The sequence below is a fragment of the Ursus maritimus genome, unplaced genomic scaffold (genome assembly GCF_017311325.1).
Source record: "Ursus maritimus isolate PB19 unplaced genomic scaffold, ASM1731132v1 scaffold_4, whole genome shotgun sequence".
Lineage (NCBI taxonomy): Eukaryota > Metazoa > Chordata > Mammalia > Carnivora > Ursidae > Ursus > Ursus maritimus.
In genome coordinates, this window is record NW_024426552.1 from 27478666 (window position 1) to 27496347 (window position 17682).

The 17682-nt window shown below is 37.3% G+C and overlaps 1 protein-coding gene and 1 long non-coding RNA gene across 2 annotated transcripts in view; one reads left to right on the forward strand and one right to left on the reverse strand.

The window, feature by feature from the left end:
- The window catches only part of SAMSN1 (SAM domain, SH3 domain and nuclear localization signals 1), a gene marked incomplete in the record, with an annotated part of 260035 nt that extends 255475 nt beyond the window's left edge, over window positions 1-4560 (forward strand). Inside the window, 1 exon segment of the mRNA XM_040621094.1 lies at window positions 3481-4560. Within this exon segment, the coding sequence (XP_040477028.1) occupies window positions 3481-3683 (203 nt within the window).
- LOC121100397 overlaps window positions 1-17682 on the reverse strand; it is a 47160-nt gene that overhangs the window by 12772 nt on the left and 16706 nt on the right. The gene's annotated exons all lie outside the window — the stretch shown is intronic.

A 17682-nucleotide genomic window follows, 5' to 3' on the forward strand; every position in this document is an offset into this window, starting at 1 on the left:
CCACTATGCCCAGATTTGAAAATATATAGCCTTTGGAATATTTGCAAACCATTCAGGGGCTTTATTGAAAAACTGTACCATTTTAATTTTTTTGTTGTTTTTTTTATTAAAATATAAGACGTTATAGATGATGTGAGAAATATAGAGAAAATCTACCTAAAATTTTAACACTTTCATTTGTGAATTATATGCATAAGTCTGTAGATCTTCACATAATTTTAGTAATAAAATACTATCATATATATTGATTTTTTTAACATATTATCAGAAACATTTTGATATAAAAAAAGATGCACTCATATCTCATATGGCAAGTCTGTAATTTTGGAGGCAAACTGTTTCTTATTCCAATGTGTTATTTGCCTGGTTAGCTCATATGATTGGACCATAGGCCAAAACGGATGAAGGTTATAGTTTCAATTTCTAGGTAGGTCAGTTAGCTTTACTCTGTTTCATGGCCACATAAAGGGATTAAATGACTGAGAAAGAAAATATGGACATATTAGCAGGAATTCATCCCCTCTGCTGGAAAAAGTATCCATAGTACAAGACCTAGGTTTGTGCCAATTCCAAAGTCATTAGTGTCAGGATGGAAAAAAAAAACAAAAACAAGGAAAGGAAAACCCTGACTCTCCAAACACAAAAACTGAATGCTATATAGCTTTCATTTCCATAATATAACGTAATAGCCTGCCTTTTCTTTTTATAGTTACAGTTGGGGGGCTCCAGCTGATCACCTGCCTGAAATTATCGCAAGCCTGGTGGGAAGCATTTGAGGAGGCATAGTCATGTTTTCATTTCACTAGGAAATCATTTAGCAAATTACTGCTGTTCTGTAAATTACTGTGCTGCATAACTTTCATACTGAGAAACTATTTCCTTTTTCCACAAAAATTGCAGATAAAAGGTTCCTATAATAAATAATCTGTATTTAAAACAAACAATTCCTAGAATTCAGAGAAGATGATATAGCATTTCTCAGGTGAAAATAAAAACAAATACATTTTATTACCAATATTTTAAAATGACATATTCTCTGTTAAAGTCAGATTTTCATTTATTGTTTGTTTACTTTGTTACCCTTTGAGGGGAATGGATAGAGGCTTCTGAAGACGAAATAACAAGCTAAGTACTTATTTTTTGAAAGAAAAAGAACTAATTTTGGAAATCAGAGTTCTTTAAGCCCAAGTCTTATATCTTGAAGAGAGTCCTACAATCAGTAATCAACCTAAATAGAACATGGTATTGGGAGCAATTTTTATTATGCTAAGTCCTGTTTAAAATGTCGGTCTGAAGGGAAATAACTCAGTTCTTTTAATTTGGTGTTGAGGTGATAGGCCCAAATATAATCTGGGGAAATATGGCCTAGGATCGCACTCCAAATATGGTGCATCACTGCTGATGTAGCAGGAAGCATTACAAAAGGACTAATTTCTCTGGCCTTTTCCAGAAACACTTGGATAATGAAACACAGAGCTGGTTCTTCCACTTCAGTGGCAAGAAGACAGAAAAGCAGAGGCAGGGGAGAAAGCTTCCTTTCAGAGAATGAGGTCCCATTTCCGTGCTGTCTTTTCATAACAGAAGGCTTTGGAAACAAAACTGAATGACTGATATTCACAAACACTAATGAATATTAGGAAGTTTCACCCTAACCTTAAAGGCTTAACTTAAAAGGTTTAAAGAGAAAATGCTTCATGGTGGCTAAAACTTCTAAATAGTCACATTAGATGCATATTAAAATTAAAGCTCCTGATACCTAGAACTAGTTATACCATCAACGGACTTAAATATCTGATACTTGAGTCCACAGTTAAAAAAAAAAAAAGTTGTGCAGACATGGAGAAGATTCAGAAGAATGGCATAAACATGGTCCTACTGTTGCAAATTCAAGCTTTGAGGAAAAGGTTAAAAGAACTGTTATGATTCATTTGGAAGATGAGTAGACTCAAATGATCTTTATCATTTTTTTCCCAACCTTTCTCAACCTGTGTTCCTCATCTAAACCACAGAATACAAAAACTAATGTGACTCTTTTCTCAGTTCTGTGGATGGTACATGAAAGAGTACCATTCTAGATACACTGAGGAGAAGTGAATTCATTACATACAAGGGGGCTTAGGGCACCACGGCTCAATTCTCTGTCGTAAAGGATGTTGATAACAATTGGATACACAGTACATAATGTTGGCAAGTTATCTGAAGCTTAGGAAATGCATTTATAACAGCAAGGTATCTGTAGACAAGAGAAAGGGTAGATTTCCTAAAGATGAATTACTTAGCATTTGACTTTTAGAAAGTCTATGGAGGAAAATTACATTTCCTTCTTCCAGGATTTTGGAGTTGGGATTTATTCCTGTGGCCAGAATAGGATGAAGTGCATAGCCCAAGGCAGAGGTCTTGCTCCACCCTGGAAGGTATGCATTTGGTTCTTCCAAAGTGGAGTTATTCAAATGTCTAGAGTGGAGAAGCTCTGAGATTAGAAGGGGAGAGAACTAGACACGCTGGTAGAACTAACGAGTGGTGGCCTAAGATACATCTCCTCCCTGAGGAACCCATCTCCTGGTGCAGAGAAGCACACGTTGACTGGTGTCGGGGAAGGCAAGGAAAGAAACTCTACCTTGACCAAGAGGACACGGATGCTAAAGGCTTCTTGAGAAGAGTGAAACTTCATAGTGCTGCTTAGGCTCTTCAAAATATCTTTTGTTACATCATTAGTGTTAATTTTTTTCAAAGAAAATGTCTGTTGAATCTAGAATACTGCTTTGATAACACAGAGTTACCAATCTGAATATAAAAAATTGTTCTTCAGAACTACAAAGATGTAGAAGACAAACTAAATAAGGCAGAGTCAATGGAAATGGGGTGTTTTACTATCTCAAAGCAACTTGGTTTCTGTGTTGATTTTTCTGGTGAGTGCAAACATAAGAAAATTCTGAAGACTTTTAGTTTTATTAGTTAAATTCCAAGTACTTGAAGTCCTACTATATGTTGTTGCCCAGAGTGATATTTTATTCATTACTCCACATTACCATGATTCTAGAACTGTCCACAAAGATCACTATTGAGTTGGATTCTACATTTAAACTACAAACGACTTTTTCTAATGTTACTTTAAGGAGTATTTGGACAAGGCATCAGTCAAACTGTGGATACAATCTGCTTTCTCTGGCAACTTATCATTAATGTAAAATGAGAGTCCATATTGATCTTCGCTTATGCAAGCAGTTCAAATGAATTCCATGAAACTGCAAGTGAGCAAAAAAAAAAAAAAAGGGCAAACTTTGTCTTCTAGGAAAGCAGGGCTTGAATATTTGAGTGCAAATATCTCTTTTATAATAAACAAATATATTGTTTACTCACGGAAGTTTCAAATGTAATAAAGTCAAGGTTGGTATAGCTAAAATAGCTCAAAGACGAATGAGTACATGAATAAAACTTGTCTTGGCTTCTCCTAACTGCTGCCCTCTTTTCCATTTACAGCTATTCAAGAGCAAGAAAATGAATCTGTGCCCCTATCCTTAAGCTCAGACATCTCCTTAAATAAGTCACAGTTAGATGACTGCCCAAGGGACTCTGGTTGTTACATCTCATCAGAAAATTCAGATAATGGCAAAGAAGATCTGGAGTCTGAAAATCTTTCTGACATGGTACAGAAGATTACTATCACAGAGCCAAGTGACTGAACACACATTCTCAACTTTATATCTACGGATGCGTTCCATTTTAACTCTACTTGCGCTAAAAGATCAAATAGAGAAAGAAAGTATTTGCCGATACAACCTCAAGTTAAAATGAATGATTTTACGTAAAAGTTTATGTCTCTAACATTCCCAATTATTGTCAATAGTATGTATATTTATTATTTTAAATGCTACATGTTAATATTTCACTTGCCTGTGTTAGAATAAGTATAATGTAAGTCTTTGATATGTGTGACATAAGCTTTATTCAGCTCTAAGTGTGAAATGATAAATTCTTCAGGAGGAAAACCTCCTTTTTTCATACCTGTCGGTTTTGCATTTGGGCCTGTTATTCAACAAATACTAATGGGGCGCGTCTGTTTAACCAGCTGCCCAAGCAACACTCACACTCATTTTATACTTAGTGGGGAAGTGTGAGTTAATACTGGACACACTTTATCCTGATCCACAGTGGAGTTTTAATAATTGTTTTTTGTTAATTTCTTCACAGTTATCTGGTATAAAAATATAGATAACAAGATCTTGTTGATCCTCATTTAGTAAAACGAATTTTAATAATTGCACAGATGTTTCATCTTTAATTGTAAATATTTTTAACTGTGAAATACCCTAATTTTAATAACAAAAAGAACTATGTGCATTTGCTATTTTCTGACTAGTGGTACTTAAAAGTAGTTTTATACTAGACCTCTAGACAAAATATCTCTTACCAGACAGTTTTATAGTCTGGTGATTTATGATTCCCAAATGAATTACCTCACCTCAGTCTGTCTCCTGAACCCCAGATCTGTGTTATCCAACTTCCTGAATACTTCAATGTATTAGCTCGGGCTTCCATAATAAAATACTGTAGACTGGGTGGCTTAAACAACAGAAATTTATTTTCTTAGAATTCTGAAGGCCAAAAGTTCAAGATCAGGTTGCAACATGGTTGGATTCTAATGAGAGTTCTTCCTGGCTCACAGATAGCTGCCTTCCCACTGTGTCCTCACACATCAGAAATAGCAAGCTTCCTGGTGTTTTTTCTTAGAAGGGCACTGATCCAATCATGAAGGCCCCACCCTCACAACCTCATTTAAACCTAATTATCTCCCCAAAACACCATCTACAAATACCATACATTGGGGGGTTAGTGCTTCAACATACAAATTTGTGGGGAAAGGGGTCCAGTTCAGCCCATAGGACTCTAGAAGCTTCAGATCGACATACCAAATCTTTGATTTTTCTCTACAAATTTGTCTCTCCTTTTTTTTAATTCCAAACAAAGCCCTCTCTTTAATGACATCAATACCCAACCAGTTACCCAAAGCAGAAAATCATTTTTCACTTCATCTCACATATACCCTTCTCATATGGATTTGATATGTAATCGAGTCCTACCTCTAGAAGTGCTTTGCCATTCGTGGCTTCCTATCCATTCCCATGGTTGCTGTCTTGCTTTGGTATCTCATGAGCTCATGTACGAAATAGTGCAATAGCTTTCCAACTGACCCCTATTCTACCAGTGCCCTACCATTTAATCCATCCTCCATACAGCCTCGAGAAACATCTAACATGTAAATCAAATCATGTACTTCCAGCTTGAAATTTTTTTTATAGCTCCTATCTTTAGTATAATATTTAAACTTTCTCCCAGGCTATATAAGGTTCTTCTCAATCATTTTTTACCTATCCTATGAGTCATATCTTTCCTCTCCCACCTCTCATTCTATACTCTCCAGCCATAACAATCTACTTGCAATTCTGCAAATTCACTATTTTCTTTCTGACTTTTCTAATGCTATTTATTTTCCTGGAGTGGCTCCTGCTATTTTCTATATCCAAGATTCTCCCTTTGTTTTCTGTCTTAAGACTCATGACAAAAGTCACTTACTCTGTGAAGCCTTCCATGATTTCCTTTGGTGTTCTCCTCTGGGTTTCCATAGCAACTTGTATCTCTGTTGGTTATAGCATTTATCATATTATACTTTATCTATTTGAGAGCACTTACCTTTCCACAAGACCATGATCTCCTTGTGACAGAGGTTATTTTGTTTAGCCTTTTTAATCTCTGGTGCCTGGTATTATACCAGGTACAGAGTGGGCATTTAGGAATCATTTGCTGGAGTGCAATGAATATAATAATTAATATCAAATAACACATCCCATACTTATATTTAAATCAGTGTAACTTTGTCTATAGGTAAATACCTTCCAAAGTAATCTAAAAGTTCTTTAACAAAACACAACACCTTAAGAAAAATCAGGAAATACAAAGTGTTATTTTAAATGCTGGGAGACAGTATTACACTGTCAATTTCTAGTATATTTTTCCAGATCCATGAGATTTAATCCCATATGCAGTGCCCAGGTCAGGAGTAAATCACATGCCTACTCCTATTCTTCCCTCTCCACAGCAGGAAATAGTGTTTCAATTTCAAATTTCCAACATGCTGCCTCCATCATGGCCCTGCTGCTGACTATGTCTACAATTCTAAATAGATTATTCTAGGACTTCCTTGGACACAGCACAGCTGCTGACCATAATTTTTAAACTTTAGTCAACCTGCTGCCTCAGGGAGTTCTAGAGAGTACAGCTTCTTTGCAAAGATACCATGAAGTGGTAGGTTAGGAAGCATATAAGGAACTGCTTGATTGTAAAATGGTGGAAACCACTGGCGAAGCTTTCTCAGCCACAACTTCTAGTCCTTCAAAATGAAGATCTGGTACCCAGGCAAGAATTTAGGGAAATGCTTTTGAGTAGAAGCTGCAAAGGCCTTGAGGAGACTGAAGAAGAGGAAGAAACTGGGTTCCTACAAAGAGAGAAGGAGGGTGGAGTGGAGACACCATGAGATTCAAGTTGCCAGAAGGACGGCCCCATCACATAACACAGCACTGAAAAGGACACCTGTAGCAAAAGTAGATATCACACTAAAGGAGTCCTACTGCCCTCATTTTACCTGTGGGATCCTGCTGCTCACTTTCCTTGGGTTTTTCTCTCAACCATGGAAGCTGGATAAAGAGAAGTAAAAAGGCAAGACATAGTTCACGCAAGGTTGTAAGGTAGTAGAAAGACTTAGACCTGCTGCTGCTTTTGGCTAGGACACAGACATGAGTCTGAACCTTTCAAGAGTGGATGTGATGGTGGTTAGAAAGTTGACATTTTAATGGTTACCAGATGGCTTCGTGTTTCCAGGTTGAAATGTGGTGAAGAGACCTGATTTCAATCATTTATTTATTCACTCAACAATTTTGAGACATGGAACGTATATGCTGCCCAAGACTATGCCAGTAAAGGCCGTTTGGATCATATAATCTTCATCAGAATCTTGCCATAGGCTCTCACTGGAATAAGCTGAGTCTTTCAGTACAGAGAGGTTATAAAACTCTTCTGGGATGCCATGATTGTTCTGATCCCAGGAATATCCTATATTTACAAATTCATGTGGTGAAAGTATGCATGGTTAGAGAAATTTTAGTCTAGATAAATGGATATAATCTTCATAATACTTTTTTGGTAAGAACAAAAATGAGATCATTTAAATTCTGCCCCCTCAATTCTATTGCTGATATAAGTACTAATATATTTTCACTCTGAAATTTTTTATCAGAAGCTTTTCTTATCAATTAAATTTCCAAGATAGTTAAATAACTCTCAAAACTTCTAAAATGATAGTCAGCTAAAGATTATCAGGTTTTAGACAACATCCAATTCACTGAGGTTAGTCAAGCGCCTTGCAACTTCCTGAGTGAGGCCAAATTGATGACATGATGACATTTCATGTTGAGAAACTTCCGTTACAAGCTAAGTTCTGAGAAAAATAATATGAAGAAATTTTAGATACTCTGTCACACCACACATGCACACGCTTCCATCCCCCCCACACCAACAAAGAAAACTGTATAACTAATCAGGAAGCACACTTCAAGTACTCCTTCATAAAGTGGGAAGTCATGCTAGAATTATGTAAAGGTTGAGAGAAAAATGAATAGGAACTAAATATAGGTAAAAGAACAGCAGTTTCTAAATTCGACCAGGTTTTCTGGCTACAGAAATAAGAAAGAAGTAACCCTTACTTTAGGCTACCCCCTGTCCTGTTGAATTCATCTGATCACACCCAGTGTTGACCTAGAGGTCATGGTTTGAGGACTATGTGACTTTGGGTAAGTCACTTACCCTCTTAAGCTTTTTTTTTCCCCTGTGAAATATAAATAACTATAATACTAACATTTCATATTTCTGTGCTGGTTAAATGAGATAATGTATGCAAAACACTCAGCCCGGTGCATGCAGTGTGCATAAAACTGATACCTGAACATAAAATGAAAGCATTACACACGCCACCATAAGGGGCATGGGCTTATAGTGATTGGAAATTCTTCAGACACAGATTGTCTGAGAGCTAGGACAACTGTGTTGTCCAGCAGCAGTGAGAATCAGCTGATTTAACGGAACTTCACAGATAAATGACCATTTTGTCCTAACAGAATATTTCTTTGTCGAGTTCTGACAGTTTAGAAAGAGGCTATGTTGCAATTAGCTTTGATTCCTCACTCTTGGCACATAATAGGAATAATCCTTTTTGAAGACTGAATGACTGAATATATAAATAACTGCCTATATTAATGAATGAAATAAAATAAATAAAAGATTTGGGTTTTTTTTCCTTAGACTGCACCTTGGGCCCTCCCTGGTCTTTACAATATAGAGTCACAGCTGATTGTGCTGTAGCCCACCCAGAAGCCCTTAGAAAGACACCCTAAATGTAGATTTTTACATATTTAAAAAGTTTATGGGCATTTGGGCAAATGATCTGCCACGGGAAAATCACAGCGCAGAGAAAAAGACAAGCTTTTCCTTACCTTCCCTTTCTTTCTTCATCATGCAAACTTCTCACATTTGAATTACCAAGTCTGAGTATTAGTGTGTCTGCGTGATGTATATTATAAATTAAGAAGCCATGATGGAAAAATCTTTAAAATGGCATTAGTGTGTTCAGAGATCTCCTTTGACCTTCTGGGGTCCCTGGTGGGCCTGAAATGCAGAGCGCTGTTCCCTCATAGGGAAGGAGTGGAATCCTGATGCAGAAGGCTAACGGGATCGTTTTCCTCTCCGAGTTTTTGGGCACCACGCCAAGTGAATGGGCAGGAATCATTCCATTTGCAGAGTAAAATAGGGTGAAAAGCACTTTGGCACACTTTGTCCATATAAATTATACTTGTTTGCAATTCATCAACTCCTTCTCTTCTTTATATCCATATGTGATGTAAATGATCATGTTTCTCTGAAGCTCCATAATGATGTGCAGCTCCAGAATGTGATATAATCAGCTAAGAGGGAGCAGATGGAAGTTTTTTCCCCGATGTGCATATTCATAAAAAAATAGAGAACTCAACAAAAGGAGATACATAAGTACTTGTACCCAGAGGGCTGCTGCATGGACTTATGTACAAAAGTAAGTGGGTTTTCTGCAACTATTTCATTCTTGAAACCTTCACTCATTCATTTCTGCAGCCATCATTGAAAATGCTCTGGGGGAAAAAAAATCTGTCCTTCCATATAGCAACAAATATATTTCCCTTTAGATTTTTTTATTGCATCTTAGAACCCATGATTCAGGAAATAATGGTTAAATATTTTACGAGAGAAATATGATTAGAAGGCAGACCACGAACAATAGTGAAGACTTCACTGTCCCTTTAGCAACACAGACTGCAGACATTACAGTTCACGCTGCTATACTAAAAAAAGCTGTAGAGAGGGAATAATGAACTGTCTGCATAGCATTTAGCTATATATATTCTTTTAAATATCCGATTCCTCAGAGGGTAAGCTGGTCATGTGTGCGTACTGGGTAAGCAGCATTGCTACTAGAAATTTGTTAATGGAAACAGCAGCAGGAGATATTGCGAAAGAAGGTAACCATGACGGAAAATTTAAGAAATAAGTAAAAAAAACTACAGTAACAACAACGAAGGAACGTAAGAAAATCATTCTAAGTGTGGCTATGAATTTTGGTCATGTAACCAAAGAAGTGGTATTTATACCAAAATTAGATGTTTCTGACCCTGCACATCTCCTTCGAGAGCCACTCGCCACGTGTGAAGCCCTGATGTCCACTTAGACAGGCTCGCCTATGTGCGTTACATCCTTGATGTGCCCTCAGGTTCCTGTTGGGCTCAAAAAATGGGAAGCCCCATCAGGAGACTGGAAGGGAGGAAAAAAAAAAAAAGGGACTGGAGGGAAAGAGAGGAATGAGGTCAGGATATTTATTTGCTCCATGACATCAACTTGTGTTGCCCGTCTCCCTTAATCAAAGGTCACTAGTTACCTAAAAATGTCATTCTTCACATGAATCTCTTTCCTTCAGATTCTGGTAATTGTTCCTTTCTCTCATCTCCAAAGGCTCAGACTTAACAACAGCTCTGTGTCTGTTAGCTCACCACTGCACGGCCTTTAACGATTCCCTTACCCTCCACCTGCCCATATCTTTGCAATTAGTCCCTTTATAAATAAGCCTTCCTTGAATTATCCTAATTGGATTGTGCCATCTACTTCCTGTTGGTAGCCAGACAAGTGCACTGATCCACCATCGCTCATGACTTTCAGTTACTTAGGTCATGTTCTTGAGTCTAATGAGCACTGCTCCGTGACTCCAGCATACCTATACTTACATGGTCTCAGGTCATTTCTATTTCACTAGTAGCCTCCACCCTTACTGACCAATAGCTTTAGGGTAAAGCATTTCCACTAACACTCCCAAAACGCATGCCCTTTACCCCTTTCAATTCCTTATCCATCTGTTTCACGGGGCCCACACACATATTTCTCCTTCTTCCAAGCAGCTAAGAATCCCTGGAATAGGGGTGACTGACAGCATACAAATGGACGTGTTCATGGTGCACTTGGAGTCAACCTAACTGCGTGGAACACATGTCCTATCCTTTACTCATAACCAAGCTCGCAGTCTACTTTGCTATGAAACATAGGGTCATTTCTGTTAGGACAATATACCATCTACCAACATTAATATCCATCCATCAACTATGTAATAAAACAGAATGAAGCAAGTGCATATTTTAGCTGCTTGCTACCTAATCAGAAATACCTGGCATTAATAGCATTTGGGGTTTTTTTTTATAAATGTGATGGCACATAGATACTGTAATTCTACTAGCAACTTTTTGTTGCTAAAATTCTTTAATTCTAAGTTACATTTCACCTACAATATCACTCACTAACATGAGTCTCTCATACACAAAGCCTTATGCCTCTTAATCTCAAAAGAGGTTATTGTAAAATATGGATGCCCAGATAATTTGCATGATTAATGAAAATATGTTTTAGAATATTAAACATTTAAGATGTTAGCATTTAGTAGGCTTTCTGACAGAAGTTAAAAGACTATGAGAATGACTGATGAATTGCTACAGTCCATTAGCCCTCAGAACAGGGAATGTGCTAGAGGACATTTATGTAACTTCTTAGCGTTCTTGGTTTTTTTCCCCCCTTGTTTTTTTTTTTTCCCCTTTCCAACTAAGCTGTCCTTTTTTGACCTTGGATCACTTGTAAATGACCAGGCAGAGGACTTTGCAAAGTTTTGAGAAACTTGAACATTACATGGAAAGCCACTGACAGAGGGACAAAGAAAGCAATTGTATTAGCCCTGGCTTTATACCTAATAGCGGGTACATAGTAGGAGATGAATAAAAATGTGTCAAAGAAATGAAACATCTTTTATGGTTCAAATGTCTTACCTCGACGCAGTGGAAAAAATGAAACAAAATTTTTCCTGTTCAGTGACGAGGTCACTGACAGCTCAGGTGTTCATAACCAGGGAGTGTAGACACACTTACTCTTTCCACTTGTTGGGAACTGTGTTTCAGAACGAAGCCCCACCTACTCATCTCTTTCCGGAGCCTGTTTTTGATTGCTGCAGAGCTTATCAGGGCCTATTCAGTCCTTTGTTTCCTCCTCTTGTTATCCTTAGAGATGAAATATACCAGAAAGGACCCTCATGGAGGTGTTTATATCCCCTCTGGGTAAAAAGTGAAATACCATTGAAAAGGTAGGACCACAAAAAATACCAAAATAAATTCTTAAGGTAGGAGCAATAAACTGCTTAATGGCCTTGCTTTGGGAGAGACAATTAACATTACTTTAATTTATGTGAAGTATTATCATGAAGTTATGAGCTCCCTCTCTGAGACCTACTTGCCAAAGCCTGCTTCTCTAGGCAGCATTTCCTCTATAGCATTATTTAGCTTATAGTTGTCCAACACTCACTTATATGGCACCCTCGTTCCTGTGTCAATGAGCACAGAGAAAAATATACTATTACACATCATCTAGAATTCCACTGTTGTGTTAATAATGTAGCAGGCTGAATAATTGCCCCCCACCAAAGAGAGAAGATCCTAGTCCAGCAGAACCTCATAAATGTTACCGTATTGGGGAAGAGGGTCTTTGCAGATGTGATTGAGTTAAGGATCTTGACATAGGGAGATTCTCCTGGATTATCTTGATGGCCCCTAAATATAATTACAAGTGTCCTTATAACAGAGAGAAAGAGATTTCTTTCATAATGAAGGGAAGGCAAGGTGAAGAAAGAGCAGAGAGATCTGAAGATGCCGGCTTTGATGATTAGAGTGATGTGGCCATAAACTGAGGAATGCTGACAGCTTTCAGAAACTACAAGAAGCAAGGAATGGCTTTTCTTCTACAGCCTCTAGAAGAAGTGTGGCCCCGCAGACATGCTTTCAATTTTGGTCCAGTGATAACTAATTCTGGACTTCTGACTTCCAGAACGAGCAGAAAATAAAATTCTGTTGTTTGAAGCCACCAAGCTGGTGATAATTTGTTACGGCAGTCACAGGAGGCTCATACAGTAAGTAAAACAATCCCAGCCTTAAACAAAAGGATAGTGACCCCTCTTCATGGCCACTATTAGCAGGCCACGGGAAAAATATTATTAACAACCAGTTTAATACAAAAGAATATTAACATATATATCTGTTGAAACCTAAGTATATTGTTCTTTACTTATACATGTGTTGTGTGAATGTATTCAAGCAACTCCTTTTTTTACAGAAAAAAAAGCTCTTCCAATAAAATAATGAATTTGTAAATATGACAGTCAAATACATACTATTTTTATCTTTCAGATGTTTTACAATTTCACTTAAAAAGAGTATGCTTTTTTTCATCCCCTCCTGGAACATAGCTGTTACGGGCTAAAGGATAATGCAAGTTTAAAACATTCTTGTAAAACAAAAACACCCTGATTTTGGCCTCATTAAGAGTAGAAGCTTCCTTTTGAGACTTGGAAATATTTGTTTTGCTGAAAGAAAAATGACATTTTTTACCATGACTTATTCATTCCTTCATTCCTTCATCAAATATTTACTGAATGTGTTCTAGGTACCTGGAAACTACACCAGGCTCTGGAAATAGCAAGGTGAACGGCAATAGCACCTATTCTCAAGGAGTTAAGAGTTCAGTGTGCTGCTTTGGCAAATGTGTAAATAAATAAATTCCTATGAAATGTGATATGCTAAAGTAGTGATCTAACCAAGTGGTGTGGAAGCAGGATGTAAAAATAAATCATTCATTTTAGAACCAGATGATTCTATGAGTTTGAGAAGAGGTTGATTGTGTCCTGGTATTTGCAATAGAGAAAAAAAATTGAATAATACACTGGAAAATTTTCTTATTCCTTATCTGGGACATTTATAGCCAAAATTGTATTCAATGTTATAGTAGACAAGATTCAACATCTTCAGATTCCGGATAACAGAATTAGCAAATTAGAGTAGTTTTCTCCTGGTTTCCAAAAACAACTATTTGTACAATAAAGGTTGCTTAATTAAAACTTATCCAACTGAAACGCCCATTTATCTGAAACAAATGTTTGTGCTATAGACATCAACCAACTCTTCACATGAGTAGCTAACAATAAGCAATGGGATGATGCTCAATGAATATCAATTAAAACAAATTGCTCCCAATAAACTCTTCCCTAAAAAAAGACATTCCTGCATGGGCATATATTCACATGCCTGCACCCACGCGCACACACACATGCGCGCGCGCACACACACACACACACACACACACACACACACACACACGGCTTTGCTATTCTAACTTGTCTTCTTTAAAAAGTTAATCAGCATTAACTGTATCTTAAAGATTGAATCTTTATCATTGTTATCATTGTTTAACATTGTATCAGTGTTAGTCTCTGATAAGGCATGAGTTTCAGGTGGGACAAGCTACATAATAGGGGATGTCCAGAGAGCTTAGAGTAATGGTCTAGTGCAAAATGAAATGCAGAGCCCCATGTTCAAATTTCTTAAGACACTTAAGACATAGATAGCAGAGCATTAACACAACTATGGAGCCTTTGTGAGAGCAGAGCCCTGTGCAACAAGACAGGCTGTATGCCCATAAAATAGGCCCTGGTTTCATGTATCCCTTATCAATTGCTTCCATTTGGGTTGTCCCAAGGACTATACTATAGATTATGAAAATGAAAATAACCTGCCTAAAAGTCACATTATGGTCATATATTCTTTGTACAGGCCTATATTAATTATAAAGGCATTGTTGGGCACCCATTAAAATTCTATTATGATCAAAAATTTTCAAGCTTACTTGATTTTGCTTTTCTCTGCTTTATACAGACTTAACATAACCTATGAACCAGAAAAAAATGTTACATGTTCACTGAACTGTGTCTATTAGCCTCCTGCGTATGTTATCAGCCCTCTTGCATTCGGGTGGGTCTATGTGACCAATTCCAGCCAAAGTTAGGACCTGGCCCATAAAATTTCCTTTGAAGTTCATGTTCTCACCTTACTAGGTGTTCCTTACTCTGTCTTGTGCTTCCCCACCTGTGCTTATCTGCAGCTGGAAACAATGAACACTGAACTATGGAGCCCACGATGGGAAGAGCCTGAATCCCTGATCATTTTTGGAGGAGAGCCATTCAGGAATGCTGCTTGATCCACATTAGAGTGCCACACAAAATTACACTTTATTGTCTTAAGTCACTTGTATTACCCTAATACTCGATGTTTGATAGAATGATAGTCTGAGGCAGGGAGCATAGGACCCAGAGCGGTACCTAACTCATTGAGCGATTCTGATAAGCCTTTTGAGAAACATGACTAAAGTCATCTTTTCAGTGGACTATAAATCATTGTGCTAGTCAATAGCTATGGTATTCTCTCAAGGAGTTGTTTACATTGTCATAATAATGTGAACCTATGATTTTCTTTCTTTTTTTTTTTTGAATTTATAAATTTCAAAGCACTTTTTCCTATGTATTTTTAGAGGATCCTGGAAAATTCTAAAGAAAAGAAATCTATAGAAAATCTATAGCAGTGAATTATCATGGCTAGAGTAACCAATAGCAACAACGACACTTTGCCAAACATCCCTGCAAATCTCACAAATCGTCACCTGTCAGCTTATAGGACTTACAGACCTCAAAAATTCAGATTATCCAAAAAAGTATTTGATAGAAACTCTGGAATCTGGGCTGAGTCTAAGTAGGCATCTGGGAACACTGTTCTTAGGAAACTCAGCGGGTGTTGCTGGGAGGGACAAGGGGAGATGGCCAGAGTGCTTAGAGTAATGGCAAGTGTTCTTTTCCCTTTGGCTGCAGAATGTCAGCATTTATGGGAAAAAGTCGATCAAGTACTTACTGGATCTGCTTAATCAAGCATAATTGTCACCATGTGACTGGCAGTTATTGGAAGCTCCTGTGTGAGACAGTGCCAGAAACACTGTGCAAAGAACTACCTATATTTTAGATAGTAAAAGGAAAAATAACTTTTCCTCAACACAGGAAATCAACATGATGCAATGTAAGAGCGTGGATTTTTGGAATGGGAATCAGACTTAGTTTCAGCACTTCTTCGCTTCAAGTTCTTAAGCATTTAAGTCCTAGTTTGTTCCAGTGTAAAAGAAATGTCCATGCCTATGTTGCACAGTTGTAGCTTAAACAAGCTTAAACAAGTGAGGCACGTAGCATGATTTCTGCAACATTTTATCTCTGTTGGGTCCATTGTTCGTATTAGTGATATTATGTTTAATAAAAATATTTTAAGAAGCACCTGGGTGGCTCTGTCAGTTAAGCTTCCGACTCCTGATCAAGCCCGGGTCCAGCTCCGCGTTCAGTGGGAAGTCTGCTTCAGATTCTCTCCCCCCCTTTGCCCCTCCCCCAGGGTCACACGCCCTCCTGCTCTCCCTTTCCCTCTAAATAAATAAATAAATAAATAAATCTATAATAATAATAATGATACTTTAAGAATTAAGAATAAAGAAGCACTCACAGGCACTTTCAATTTTATACCATAAGGAATCTTACCAAACATCCTTCCTGCCCTCTCTAAAACTTAGAAACTATTTTTCCCCAATTTTTTCAAGACACACAGCGTCAAGCATTTATAATCACCCATTTCCCCACACAGCCGACATATACTCATATTTCAAACAATTCTTTCAATTGTCCAAACACTCATAAGTTGTAGGAAAGAATAATTCATTAAATATTTATGAAATGTTGAACTATCATATTCACAGCAAGGGAGTTTAATGAGAGAAATTACTTTCTTATCCTGAATCATAAAAAGGACTCTAGGGACTCTGATTTATATAGATTTTCCTAGAGTGTCCCTTTTCTACTGCCTTTATAAATGTTTTATTTACTATTCTTTAAGAGGTCTAGCATAGTTTTCCTCTAAACAAATTCTTCAAAACCTAGGCAAAATACGTAAATTCAAGGATTCTTTACAGCGCATTGCTGAGATAGGAATCAGCACATAAATTTCTATTAACAAGAATCTACTAACTTTTTTCAATAATTAGAAAGCTGCCTCAAATTTTAATGTGTACTACATGTTGATTAAAAAAACCTCAATTATCCAATAAATTGTTATTTTAGATGAATTAAAGGCATTTTAAGTTTTGAAATACCCAATGCCTGCAAAAGATCCCAGACTAAACTCTATGGTGGTACACAAAAGATCTAAATATATCTTTTGACATAAGGGAAATAGAATAACAAAAATTTAGAGTAGCTAAATTCTATAATAGAAAAACAACTATTTCTGCATTAAGGTTGTTTCATGAATTAGGTAGTTCAATAAGTAGACTAACGTTTGTTGATTCTGTTGTGAGCTTGCAATGGCAATAGGTGTCTTGCCCTACCCTAGGATTCCAGCAAATATTAATTGAACATTTTTTAGATAAGGAAAGCTCTGTTAGACACTTGGAATATAGGATCATGAGATACATGGTGTTTTCTCTCAACGAGTTTGCAATCTAGCTGTGGAGGCAGGACAAATATCAAAGACTATTATAGCAGCACCTTCCTGTAAGAAAGGATGCATCACACCGCCAAACCAACAGGACAAAGTGATAGCTGTAGAGTTCAAAAAGGAAAGACATCCCTGGGGCGCCTGGGTGGCACAATGGTTAAGCGTCTGCCTTCGGCTCGGGGTGTGATCCCGGCGTTATGGGATCGAGCCCCACATCAGGCTCCTCCGCTATGAGCCTGCTTCTTCCTCTCCCACTCCCCCTGCTTGTGTTCCCTCTCTCGCTGGCTGTCTCTATCTCTGTTGAATAAATAAATAAAATCTTTAAAAAAAAAAAAAAAAAAGGAAAGACATACCTAAATGCTGTGAGATTGGGATATTTGCCTTCTAAACTGAGACATTCTGGTCCTCAATTTATATTTGGGGGGGGGGGGTGGTGGAACCAGACAGATACCTAGTATATAATCATATACTAGGTAAGCTATTTTTGAAGTAGCAACTACTTATTTGTATACAATATAATATGATTTATGAGAGGTATTGTCAATTAAAAACCAAATAACCACTAATCACTCCTAGTGAATTTCAGTTTCCCATAGTAGACCAAATTATTCATTTCGACATTCCTTTTTCATTGAGTTTTGGGGAAAAGTGTTTACATTTCCTTGATTAAAAG